At 45.2% G+C, this 13,268-nt stretch overlaps 2 protein-coding genes across 2 annotated transcripts in view; one reads left to right on the plus strand and one right to left on the minus strand.

Moving 5' to 3' along the window:
- The window catches only part of LOC128702750 (cylicin-1), a 244,931-nt gene extending 239,519 nt beyond the window's left edge, over nt 1-5,412 (minus strand). Inside the window, exon 1 of the mRNA XM_070101846.1 lies at nt 5,079-5,412. The gene's annotated coding sequence lies outside the window, so the exon portion shown is untranslated. The remainder of the gene's footprint in view (nt 1-5,078) is intronic.
- Nucleotides 5,413-11,676: 6,264 nt separating this feature from the next.
- Nucleotides 11,677-13,268, plus strand: part of PolD2 (DNA polymerase delta subunit 2) — a 46,986-nt gene continuing 45,394 nt past the window's right edge. Inside the window, exons 1-2 of the mRNA XM_053796927.2 lie at nt 11,677-12,017; nt 13,175-13,268. The exon at nt 13,175-13,268 is cut by the window's right edge and continues 28 nt beyond it. Coding sequence (XP_053652902.2) covers nt 11,789-12,017; nt 13,175-13,268 — 323 coding nt within the window. The 5' untranslated portion in view covers nt 11,677-11,788. The remainder of the gene's footprint in view (nt 12,018-13,174) is intronic.

The raw sequence follows: 13,268 nt of genomic DNA on the forward strand, positions 1-13,268 counted from the left end.
GGTGTCCCGTAGCTCCATTGCTCGCGCACTCAGCTCACACACACTGAGGTCCTGGGGGTCGATCCCCGGTACGTGTTTCCTTGTGACACCTGCTGTTCACATTCACCTACCATTATAATAGGTACTTGGGTGTTAGTCGACTAGTGTGTGTGTCGCATCCTGGGACAAAATTGACCTAATTTGCCCGAAATGTTCTGCATAACAAAGGGCTTTCTATATAGTAGTATGTCATTGATGTCTGCTAGGCTTGTATACCTTGTACATTATTACTAGCTCTATTCACCAAAGACCTATCTCCCACCTTGTAAATGGTTATCATATTTGCCATTTTTCACCTATCTGGTATGATTTCCATTTGCAATGATCTTTTGAAGATATTAGATAATGGTTTCCTACGCCTCTCTTTGCATTTCTTCAGAACCCTTCGAAACATTTCATCGGGGCCTGGTGAAGAGTTTGGATTCCTTCTACAAGTTTCTGAGGACCTTGTTACTAGTCACTTTGAATAGAACACTGCAGAAGGCCTATTGGCCTGAGAAGGGGGGGGGTACAGGACATGCAAGTCAGGTGCTGAGTAGGGGAGTACAGTACATGTGAGTCAGGTGTTGAGTAGGGGCGTGATGCAGGAGCCACTGACCTTACTCAGGTACTTCTCCTGACTGCAAATGATCACACACACACACACACACACACACTCCTGGCGGGGCCAGGAGCTGAGTCTCGACCCCTGCAACCACAATTATGCGAGTACACACACACACAGGGTTAGAGGAGACATGATACCATATAAAATACTGCGAGGAACTGACAAGGTGGACAAAGACAGGGGGGACCTAGTAGCGATTAGTGAAGAGGCGGGGCCAGGAGAGCTATGACTCGACCCCTGCAACCACAAATTGGTGAGTACACACAATGTTGAGGCAACACGCTAACCACTCGTTGTCTACCACAAAACACCAATAACCACCACACACCACCACAAACCACCACTAACCACCACACTCCACCACTAACCACCACACTCCACCACTAACCACCACACTTCACCACAAACCACCACTACAGGCGAGAGGGCACCATTTAATTCTAAATAATAGCCCAACAGGCAAGCCAATTGAAGCGTGTTTACTTTAAGATCTGGTTGAAACTTACCCATCACACACACCAGCCATCCCCCCCAGTCCTAAGTCACTCGTACAAGGATTTGAACAAACATGTAAATCACAATACCATGGCTGGGACAAATGGAACATACACATAAATCACAAAACTATGGCTGGAGCAATTAGAACAAACACGTAAGTCACTATACCGTGGCACTCAGCAGCTGAGTGCAGTTACTCTGGTGTGTAAAAGTTAATACCACATTAACTTCACCTACTAACTTACACCACATAATCCTCAATGCTAACTTATACCGCATTAACCTCACTAACTTATACCACATTAACCTCACCTATGTGAGACTACCCACTCCGCCTGCTGTATCCAAGCAAGTGAGCACGTCTCCTGTATTACTCCAGTGCTTAACAAAAGAGGGTATAGCATAAGAGGGCACAAATATAAACGGGAACAATGGCTACAGTTTACTTAATAAAATAGAGAGAGAGATTACACCATTATCTTACAGAGAATTACATAATATACTAATCGACCTATGGGACTTATTACCAGGAGGAGGTGGGAATGTTACCAGTAACACGGACTTGTACTCAGTCTTAATTCACTGACCAGCTGACCAGAGCTCTCCCCTACGTGGCCCACTACACACCCGGCTGTCCAGAGCTCCCTCTCACAAGCCCTCTCTCAGAGCTCCACACAGGCAGCAGCTCTGCTCGAAAAATCTCGTGCCCAAAGCGCTGCACACAGGCTAGAGCTTCGCCAGAATCTCCTCTCTAGCTGTTTTCTAGAGTTTATATCGTCCTGCCTGCATCCTCCCCTTAACCCCAGGTTTTGGGGGTTTACCCTCCATGGGTCACACCACGTGTTTTCACACCAAAGGTAGATTTCGCCAGTCTCTAGCCACTCCTTACTGTCGCCGTCAAGAACAAAAGACCTGAGACCGAGACGGCGCCAGGAGTCTTCCTACAGTATCACACTTCCCTGCTCAGGCAAGGGGGTGTGACAAGTTGCACTGGTTGGTTAGGTCAACCTTTTGACCTCACAAGTACATTGACCTACATCACATCCCTCTTTCTCCCCCAGTTTAAAATATCTGAGAACTAGGACAAATTGTCCTAAGTTGTTAGACTATTTTAACCCTAACCCCTTAATCCTATTAAAATACAATAACAGATAATATAAAATTACCCAGATCAGCGTAATCAATAAAATAAACTCTAGCAGAGGAACCCAATAACAATGGCTCTCTGGTGCAGAACCTTATCACCCTTCTCCCTGAAAACTTAATATCTGGCTCCAGTACCTTACTAGAAATAAACTAGCTCCTGTAGTTACCCTCGCTGATTAACCACTGAGCCAAACCTCTTAAGGTTTTCCTGGCGTGGAAAATAGCTCCAGCGGGTATTATTCCTTCAAGTACTTGCAACTTAACCACTACAACTAACTTATACCAAATTAACCTCACTTACTAACTTATACTACAATAACCTCACCTACTAAGTCAGCGCCTCTCACAGTAACTCGGCTGACAGCAACAGTATTAACACTCAAACACACGTGACTAGCAAAGAGGATATAGTAATATAATTATGGGGGAGCGCTAAACCAGTAGGATTATACAGCACATGTGGGGGGGGGATGGAAGGCATTCAGGCTCAGTTCAAGGAACTGGAGCACAGATCTAATTCCCTAGATCAAGAGCCCCTCACCAGCGTCAAGGAACCTCCCTTGAGGGGTAAGATAAGATTAAGAGATAAGATCTCGTTCGGATTTTTAACCCCGGAGGGTTAGCCACCCAGGATAACCCAAGAAAGTCAGTGCGTCATCGAGGACTGTCTAACTTATTTCCATTGGGGTCCTTAATCTTGTCCCCCAGGATGCGACCCACACCAGTCGACTAACACCCAGGTACCTATTTGCTGCTAGGTGAACAGGACAACAGGTGTAAGGAAACGTGTCGAAATGTTTCCACCCGCCGGGAATCGAACCCGGGCCCTCCGTGTGTGAAGCGGGAGCTTTTGCCACCAGGCCACCGGGCCAAGAGGGCAAAGAGGAGGGGGTCAGGAGCTGTGAATCGACCCCTGCAACCACAAATGAGTACACATTCAATGTTTACCTTCAGACTAGTACACAATTACCATTAATGTTCGGTCACGTTGTGTGTTTATCATTAATCTTTGATCTTGTGAGTTTGTACTGGGTTTTTAACTGTTGTTGTTAGTGTTGGTTTGTTGTTAGTGCTGTTGTTAGTGTTGGTTTGTTGTTGTTATTGCTGTTGTCAGTGTTGGTTTATTGTTACTGCTCCTGTTGTTGGTACTGTTGTTGCCGCTGCTGCTACTCCTGCTTCTGTTGCTGGGTAGGAGCAAGCAAACAGGTGGCAGGGAGGCGGGCAGGAAAGCAGGTGAGTAGGCGGGAGAGAGGGAGAGCAGGAGGAAGATAGGTAAATAGATAAGTAATTTTTATTGCTTGATGTGCTGTTGGAGTGTGAGCAAGGTAACATTTATGAAGGAATTCAGGGAAATCAGTTAGCCGGACTTGAGTCCTGGAAATGGAAGGTACAGTGCCTGCACTATGAAGGATGGGTGGGGATGTTGTAGTCCTGGAGGTGGGAGGTACAGTGCCTGCACTATGAAAGATTCAAATTCAAAGTTTATTCTCTATAAGGATTACAATGCTGAGTTTACAGAAATTTGGTTATTGTTTGGGTGTGGATGTTGTAGTCCTGGAGGTGGGAGGTACAGTGCCTGCACTCCGAAGGATGGGTGAAGATGCCGTGGTCCTGGATGTGGGAAGTACAGTGCCTGCACTCTGAGGAATGGGCTAGAAGGAAGTGCAGTGCCTGCACTCTAAAGGTGAGGTGGGGATGTTACAGTTCAGAGGGTCATTTGAATTGTGATATCTGCGCACTTTTGGCAAGACAGCGATTGAATGAATGATGGTGAATATGCTTCATTTTTTTTAAGGTCATCCTACCTAGTTGTGTGTTGCAAAGCATTGTTCCTACAATTTTAGAATGATCTGATGGTTATAACTGCATCAGGAAACACTTGTCCTCTTTCCTGACAAACCTAACCTAAGTGTTGCAGATCAGAAGGGGTATCATGCCTGCTGTATCTTGGGTACATGGCCCCAGCAGTTCAGAGGGGGTATAATGCCTGCTGTATCTTGGGTACGTGGCCCCAGCAGTTCAAAAGGGGAATAAAGCCTGCTGTATCTTGGGTACGTGGCCCCAGCAGTTCTGAAGGGGTATAAAGCCTGCTGTATCTTGAGTACGTGGCCCCAGCAGTTCTGAAGGGGTATAAAGCCTGCTGTATCTTGAGTACGTGGCCCCAGCAGTTCAGAAGGGGTATAAAGCCTGCTGTATCTTGAGTACGTGGCCCCAGCAGTTCAGAAGGGGTATAAAGCCTGCTGTATCTTGGGTACGTAACCCCAGCAGTTCTGAAGGGGTATAAAGCCTGCTGTATCTTGAGTACGTGGCCCCAGCAGTTCTGAAGGGGTATAAAGCCTGCTGTATCTTGAGTACGTGGCCCCAGCAGTTCTGAAGGGGTATAAAGCCTGCTGTATCTTGAGTACGTGGCCCCAGCAGTTCTGAAGGGGTATAAAGCCTGCTGTATCTTGAGTACGTGGCCTCACTTCCGTGCAGTCCCGTGTAATAATTATAATGTAATTGTTGACAAAAAAACAGTTGTAAATCAACTCTGTATTTGTAATGTATCTCTCGATCCATCTGCCTCTTCAACCATATTATAATACCTCTAGGCCTTTCGTGTTGCAATCAACACATCATCAGGAGCTTGCAATGTTGTAGCTACGAGTCGTTCCCTTGAACGCATCCTCTACTTCCCACTCATTTCTGCAACATTGCAAGCTGATAATGTGTCGATTTTTACACCAAAGTCCTAGAGCTATCACTCAACTCCCTCGTTGTATATATATTAAAGTATTAATGTACTTACTTTAGGCAGGAAGAGAGAAAATTTGTTATGATCCAGAATTGTGAAATTTGATGTCAACACGACACTTGCTGGAAATATTTCATGCCTTTCTGGCCCATGTCTATATTGTTACCCGAAACTGCGGTCGAAATTCATGTATAGGCCTATTTAGAGCCTAATATATTAAAGTATGACTGGATGATAGGATTTTCTGGCAATAGACACTGTACCTCATGTTACACAGTAAGATGGTAGTATTGTTACTATGTGTATCGAGATTTATTATAAGAGAGAGATGGAGGTGCGGGAGAGCGTATATCACACGTGTTACCTGTGTGGTGGTCCACACACGACTGAGGTGCCCTCACCACCACCACCCCCTGCTTCACCTCACCTGCTTCACCTCACCTGCTTCACCTCACCTGCTTCACCTCACCTGCTTCACCTCACCTGCTTCACCTCACCTGCTTTACCTCACCTGCTTCACCTCACCTGCTTCATCTCACCTGCTTCACATCACCTGCTTCACCTCACCTGCTTCACCTCACCTGCTTCATCTCACCTGCTTCACCTCACCTGCTTCACCTCACCTGCTTCACCTCACCTGCTTCACCTCACTTGCTTCATATCACCTGCTTCATCTCACCTGCTTCACCTCACCTGCTTCACCTCACTTGCTTCACATCACCTGCTTCATCTCACCTGCTTCATCTCACCTGCTTTGCCTCACCTGCTTCATTTCACCTACTTTACCTCACCTGCTTCACCTCACTTGCTTCACATCACCTGCTTCACCTCGTCTGCCTCACCTCACCTGCCTCATTTCACCTGCTTTACCTCATCTGCTTCACCCCTGCCTCACTTCGCCTGCCTCATCTCACTTGCTTCACTTCACTTGCTTCACCTCACCTGCTCCACCTCACCTGCACCTCCTTAACTGCACCACCTCACCTGTACAACCTCACCTAGTACACTACCCCGTGCTCTACCTCACCTGCACCACCTCACCTGCACAACCTCAACTGCTACACCACCTCCTGCTCCACCTCACCTGCACCACCTCACCTGCACAACCTCAACTGCTACACCACCTCCTGCTCCACCTCACCTGCACAACCTCAACTGCTACACCACCTCCTGCTCTACCTCACCTGCACCACCTCACCTGAACAACCTCAACTGCTACACCACCCCCTGCTCCACTTCACCTGCACAACCTCAACTGCTACACCACCCCCTGCTCCACTTCACCTGCACAACCTCAACTGCTACACCACCCCCTGTTCCACCTCACCTGGACCACCTCACCTCCACAACCTCACCTGCTACACCACCCCCTGCTCCACCTCACTTGTACCACCTCACCTGCACAACCTCAGCTGCTACACCACCCCCCTGCTCCACCTCACTTGTACCACCTCACCTGCACAACCTCAGCTGCTACACCACCCCCCTGCTCCACCTCACCTGCACAACCTCAACTGCTACACCACCTCCCTGTTCCACCTCACCTGCACCACCTCACCTGCACAACCTCAACTGCTACACCAGCCCCTGCTCCACCTCACCTGCACAACCTCACCTGCTACATTACCCCCTGCTCCACCTCACTTGCACCACCTCACCTGCACAACCTCACCTGCTACACCACCCCCTGCTCCACCTCACTTGCTCAACGTTCACTATTATCATACTTTTATTCCTTGTACGAACGTCAAAATACATAACATTCATCACTTTTCCCCTACGATGCCTTGACTTCGTTATATCCAGCGGTATGTGGCCCAGAGTTTTACGACTCACTCGTCCTGGGTTCAAATCCCACCCGTTCCATGGTGTATATGGATGACACAGATGGCAGCCCTCGGGTCTATAGGGGGTTACCATGATCCTGGAACCCAGTTCTTTGAGGAAATTCCCATGGCACGGTATCTTTAGAGGCAAATTGTCGTTGATATTACGTTTAGGATGAAGCCTTAAACCCGTATGGGGTCACACACTCAATGGGAAATGAACGAGAAGTAATCAGGTTCGATACCCAACAGAGAGGGACAAGTGTATCAAACGTGACAAAGGCGCCCAGCAAAGGGGAGTCAGGTGATCGTATTTGCTTGAACCTCCTTCTCCTTGTCTTTTCTGCAACATTGCAAGTTCCTGATAGTGTGTTGATTGCAACACGAAAGGCCTAGAGCTATCATTCAACTCCTCCTGTGGTTGTTTTGCATCTTGCACCGCTTGTTCGCGATATATGCATACATTACTATACAAGATCCTCGCTTCTCCATCAGAATTAATTCTAAATGACAGAATCATGTGCTGAGTCCAGAGAACTTTAACATTATACTTGAAGTACATAATACTTTGGATTTAAATTATACAGTTAATATATTAAACAACTTAAACCTGGAGTCTTTGGGTGAGTTCGGTTTTTTGTTTATATTCAGTGTTTTGGCTTGTATTTTTTCTCTACCTTTGTGTATTACAGCTTGTGTATTATTATGTCATGTTGCAGAAACAAATGATGGTGATGGGCATGTATTTATCACCGAAATGTTCATATATACTACAAATGTGTTAAGATCACGTGTGTGTGTGTCTATGTGTGTGTGTGTGTGTGTGTTTGCTCACCTATTTGTGGTTGCAGGGGTCGATTCATAGCTCCTGGCACCGCCTCTTCGCTGGTCACTACTAGATCCACTCTCTCACTGCTCCATGAGCTTCATCATACCTCTTCTTAAAGTTATGTATAGATCCTGCCTCCACTACATCACTCTCCAGATTGTTCCACTTCCTGACAACTCTATGAGTGAAGAAATACTTCCTAACATCCCTGTGACTCATCTGAGTCTTCAACTTCCAGTTGTGACCCCCTTGTTTCTGTGTCATATCTCTGGAACATCCTGTCTCTGTGCACCTCTTAGATTCCTCTCAATCTTTTATATGTCGTTGTCATGTCTCCCCTGTCCCTCCTGTCCTCTAGTGTCATCGGGTTGACTTCCTTTAACCTATTCTCGTAGGACATACCCCTTAGCTCCAAGGCTAGTCTTGTTGCAAACCTTTTCACTTTCTCTAATTTCTTGACGTGGTTGACCAGGTGTGGGTTCCATATTGGTGCTGCATACTCCAATATGGGCCTGACGTTCACAGTGTACAGTCTTAATAAGGTGTAGAAACGCTATTCTTAGGTTTGCCAGGCGCCCATATTCTGCAGCAGTTATTTGGTTGATGTGCACCTCAGGAGATGCGCTCGGTATTATGCTCACCCCAAGATCCTTTTCCTTGAATGAGGTTTGCAATCTTTGGCCCCCTAGCCTGTACTCTGTCTGCAGTCTCCTTTGACCTTCCCTAATCTTCATGACTTTGCACTTGGAGAGGGTAAACTCCAGAAGCCAGTTGCTGGACCAGGCCTGCAGCCTGTCCAGATCCCTTTGTAGTCCTACGTGATCCTCATCCATTTGAATTCTTCGCAGTAGCTTCACATCGTCTGCAAACAGGGACACCCCTGAATAACAAAAAACGGCACAATACCGTAACTGGAACGAAGATGGTCCAAGTCGGACCGAAACGTCGTCGTAAGCTCCTCTCTTCTATGTGTGGGTTATTTGTGTAACACCTCTGAATCTATCCCTTCCGTCATGTTACATATACCAGAAACATCACCGGTCCTAGGACTGACCCTTGTGGAGCCCCGCTCGTCACAGGCGCCCACTCTGACACCTCGTCACGTACCATCACTCGTCGTTTCCTTTCTGTCAGGTATTCTCTGATCCATTGCAGTACCTTCCTTGTTATTCCTGCCTGCTCCTCTAGCTTTTGCACTTATCTCTCGTGTGGAACTGTGTCAACAACCTTCTTACAGTCCAAGAAAATACAGTCTACCCGCTCCTCTGTCTTTCTTGTCTTACTTCTGTCACCTTGTCGTAAAACTCCAGTAGGCTAGTGACAGGATTTTCCTTCCCTGAAACCGTGCTGGTTATCTTGTATAAGCTCATTCTTTTCTAGGTGCTCCACCACTCTTCTGATATGTGTGTGTGTACTCACCTAATTGTACTCACGTAACTGTGGTTGCAGGGGTCGAAACTCAGCTCCTGGCCCCGCCTCTTCACTGATCGCTACTAGGTCACTCTCCCTGAACCATGAGCTTTATCATACCTCTGCTTAAAGCTATATATGGATCCTGCCTCCACTACATCGCTTCCCAAACTATTCCACTTACTGACTACTCTGTGGCTGAAGAAATACTTCCTAACATCCCTGTGATTCATCTGTGTCTTCAACTTCCAACTGTGTCCCCTTGTTACTGTGTCCAATCTCTGGAACATCCTGTCTTTGTCCACCTTGTCAATTCCTCTCAGTATTTTGTATGTCGTTATCATGTGTCCCCTATCTCTCCTGTCCTCCAGTGTCGTCAGATCGATTTCCCTTAACCTCTCCTCGTAGGACATACCCCTTAGCTCTGGGACTAGTCTTGCTGCAAACCTTTACACTTTCTCTAGTTTCTTTACGTGCTTGGCTAGGTGTGGGTTCCAAACTGGTGCCGCATACTCCAATATGGGCCTAACGTACACGGTGTACAGGGTCCTGAACGATTCCTTATTAAGATGTTGGAATGCTGTTCTGAGGTTTGCTAGACGCCCATATGCTGCAGCAGTTATTTGGTTGATGTGCGCTTCAGGAGATGTGCCTGGTGTTATACTCACCCCAAGATCTTTTTCCTTGAGTGAGGTTTGTAGTCTCTGGCCCCTTAGACTGTACTCCGTCTGCGGTCTTCTTTGCCCTTCCCCAATCTTCATGACTTTGCACTTGGTGGGGTTTAACTCCAGGAGCCAATTGCTGGACCAGGTCTGCAGCCTGTCCAGATCCCTTTGTAGTTCTGCTGGTCTTCGATCGAAAAAATTCTTCTCATCAACTTCACGTCATCTGCAAACAGGGACACTTCGGAGTCTATTCCTTCCGCCATGTCGTTCACAAATACCAGAAACAGCACTGGTCCTAGGAGTGACCCCTGTGGGACCCCGCTGGTCACAGGCGCCCACACTGACACCTCGCCACGTACCATGACTCGCTGCTGTCTTCCTGACAATATTCCCTGATCCATTGTGGTGCCTTCCCTGTAATCCCTGCTTGGTCCTCTAGTTTTTGCACTAATATCTTTTGTGGAACTGTGTCAAACGCCTTCTTGCAGTCCGAGAAAATGCAATCCACCCACCCCTCTCTCTCTTGTCTTACTGCTGTCACCATGTCATGGAACTCCAGTAGGTTTGTGACAGAATTTCCCGTCCCTGAAACCATGTTGGCTGCTGTTGGTGAGATCATTCCTTTCTAGGTGTGTGTGTGTGTGTGTGTGTGTGTGTGTGTGTGTGTGTGTGTGTGTGTGTATGTGAATTTAGACTAATGCACAAAAGCACTGAAATTATTCCCAGGTAGCCGCATGTAAAAACCACACAAGTTTACTATTACCAGGACTGAATCTGTAGTAAAAAAAATCATTTTGCTTACGATCAGTGGACTTGGTATTGAGTTTTGAAATGTTAAATGTGACGAGGTTAGCAGTATTAACCCAGTGTGGCGAGGTTACCAGCCAGCCAGGAAGTGAGAGTCATAGTGAATGTTAGCAAGCTTGTACGTAGGTTCAAGTGTATGTGCTGAGTACAGTACTCAGGCCAGGCTCCCTTCACACACCTCACCCATTTACGCAATATATCTATATCTATATCTATCTATCTATTTATCTATCTATCTATCTATCTATATATATATATATATATATATATATATATATATATATATATATATATATATATATATATATATATGTTTGTGTGTGTGTGTGTGTGTGTGTGTGTGTGTGTGTGTGTGTGTGTGTGTGTGTGTGTGTGTGTATAATGTCGTGCTGAATAGGCAAAACTTGTGATTTTGGCTTAAATAAAACGCTCTTCTTGCCGAATAAGGCAAGCGAAAATTTGTGTATGCAATAATTTCGCAAAACTCATTCTTAATCTAACGAAAAAAAATATATTTCGTTGTGTTTCTTTATTTTTAAATTATTGTAAACTTATCAAAAGTATATTTAGTTGGATTATGCTAAATTAAATTTCGCTTGTTAGGTAAGGTGGGTAAGGTTAGGTTAGGTGGGTAAGGTTAGGTTAGGTGGGTAAGGTTAGGTTAGGTAAGTTTTCTAAGGTTCTTTTGGTACAAAATTATTAATTTTTACATTAACATAAATGAAAAAATATATCTTTCAACGGTATAGAAAATTGTGTACATTAATTGTGTCATACATGGATGTACGTCACTACTCTGGGCATCTCTGGAATAATGTCATTATTCTGTTTTGGGATGTTTAAAATAAATGACCTGCCATTGTGATCGTGGCGCCAAAACCAGACTTCCCCCCCCCCCCCCCCGTTGATATTTTACGGCTTTTAAAGAGAGTCGGTCACCAGTTAAAGTAGAGTTGAGGTGTCTCTCTCTCTCTCTCTCTCTCTGGATATTTTGCGATGTGGTCCAGCTTTCTGTTTAGAACAATTATTCTCTTTTCTTTATCCATCGAAATTTATTTACCCATATTTTAACAATATTTTAATCCCCAAAATAGGGAGGTAGGGGTGAATACATCTCATAATGTAGACGCCTTTAAACACCAACAACAAACAATAACAGAGTCGGTCTTCAGCACGTGTGCTGAATTTTATATAATTACAAAATTTCGTGGAATATTGAAGTCAGACATGATTCTGGAGGGTTGTCGTGGGAGTACTGGGAGTGAGGACCTACTGAGTGTACCTAGGGAGGAGAGAAGGCAGACAGCAGTAAGAGAGACAGTGAGTTACCACAACCTGTGTAAGAAGTACTTACTGTGGGGCAGTAAAGATGTCACTCGTCAGTACTGTAACATGTATGCTGCCAGACTCACCAAGATGACACCCAAGGTGCAGGCTAGGGCAGCAACCGTCTGGGGTGAGTACAAACTTGCTGCTAGGTTTTAAATAAGATATTACAGGTGGTAGTAGTGGTAGAATTACCGACAAAATGTTAGATAAATGGACACAGATGCAACTATTGTGATATTTTATTGTGGCAATATTTCACTCTCCAGGAGCTTCACAAAGCTTCTAATTAAAATGGTTATAACTGACCATAATTTTTAAAGGGGTGGACCGGTAAGCCAGCGGAAGGCCTCTGTCACATGACCAAAGCTCCAAAGGCGGGTCATCTGACAAAGACTCAGGAAACACTTGTCCTGTTTCCTGACAAACCTAACCTAACCTAACCTAGCTTCTGGAGAGCAAAACATTGTCACAATAAAATGTCACATTAGTTGCATCTGTGTCCATTTACCTAACAAGACATTACAAGGACCCCAATGGTAATAAGTTATTTTGACTTGGGGAGGGAGGGCTATCCTATGTAATTTACAGATATGTTACTATGTATGATAAGTGTAATGTGTGCCTGTACCTAAATAATTTTACCCATTTCCTTCAAAGGATATACAGAAGCATTGGTCTGGTAATAAGAGTCATGGTTGAGTGGAACACACTCCCAGGTAGTATCATTGAAGTGAGAATCTTGGATCACTTTAAAAAATAGGTTGGACAAGTACGTAAGTGGGCGTGAATTGGACCTGCTTTGCATGGGCCAATAGTCCTACAGCAGTGACGTCACTGACCTTCTTTTGTATCATTTATACATGGTGTTTGTGACTAATTTCTGAACTGCAATAATTCCATAGTCTATATATTTACTGTAGTCTATATATCTACTATATATTGACTGTAGTCAGTCACTCAGGAGAAATCTTTGATATTTTCCAGCCAGAGGTGAGGTCTTCCACACACAAATTTAGTAAAACTATCGGCAAGCACTCTTGTAAATCCAGTGTAACTAAACCTAACCTCTATTATGTTCTTATAGGTGAGAAGGACAGTTTGAGGAATCTGCCTAGCATGGGCCAGTAGACCTACTGCAGGGCTCATCTATAATATCATGTATTAAACAGTAGGGGTGTACCAGAGTATAAGTAGTCAGTTATGTGTATATAGTCTTCTTAATAATGTTTATAATTAATACGTTATTCAGGACTTAAGCTTCATTATGGTCTGTGGTTTTTTCAGGTGATGCCAGCTTGAAGCAACTACATGAGCTGAGTGAGATGTGTGGAAAGTGCTTTATTATTGGCACACTATTTAAACGCCAAGAACTCAAACC

Source organism: Cherax quadricarinatus, chromosome 79 (genome assembly GCF_038502225.1).
Source record: "Cherax quadricarinatus isolate ZL_2023a chromosome 79, ASM3850222v1, whole genome shotgun sequence".
Lineage (NCBI taxonomy): Eukaryota > Metazoa > Arthropoda > Malacostraca > Decapoda > Parastacidae > Cherax > Cherax quadricarinatus.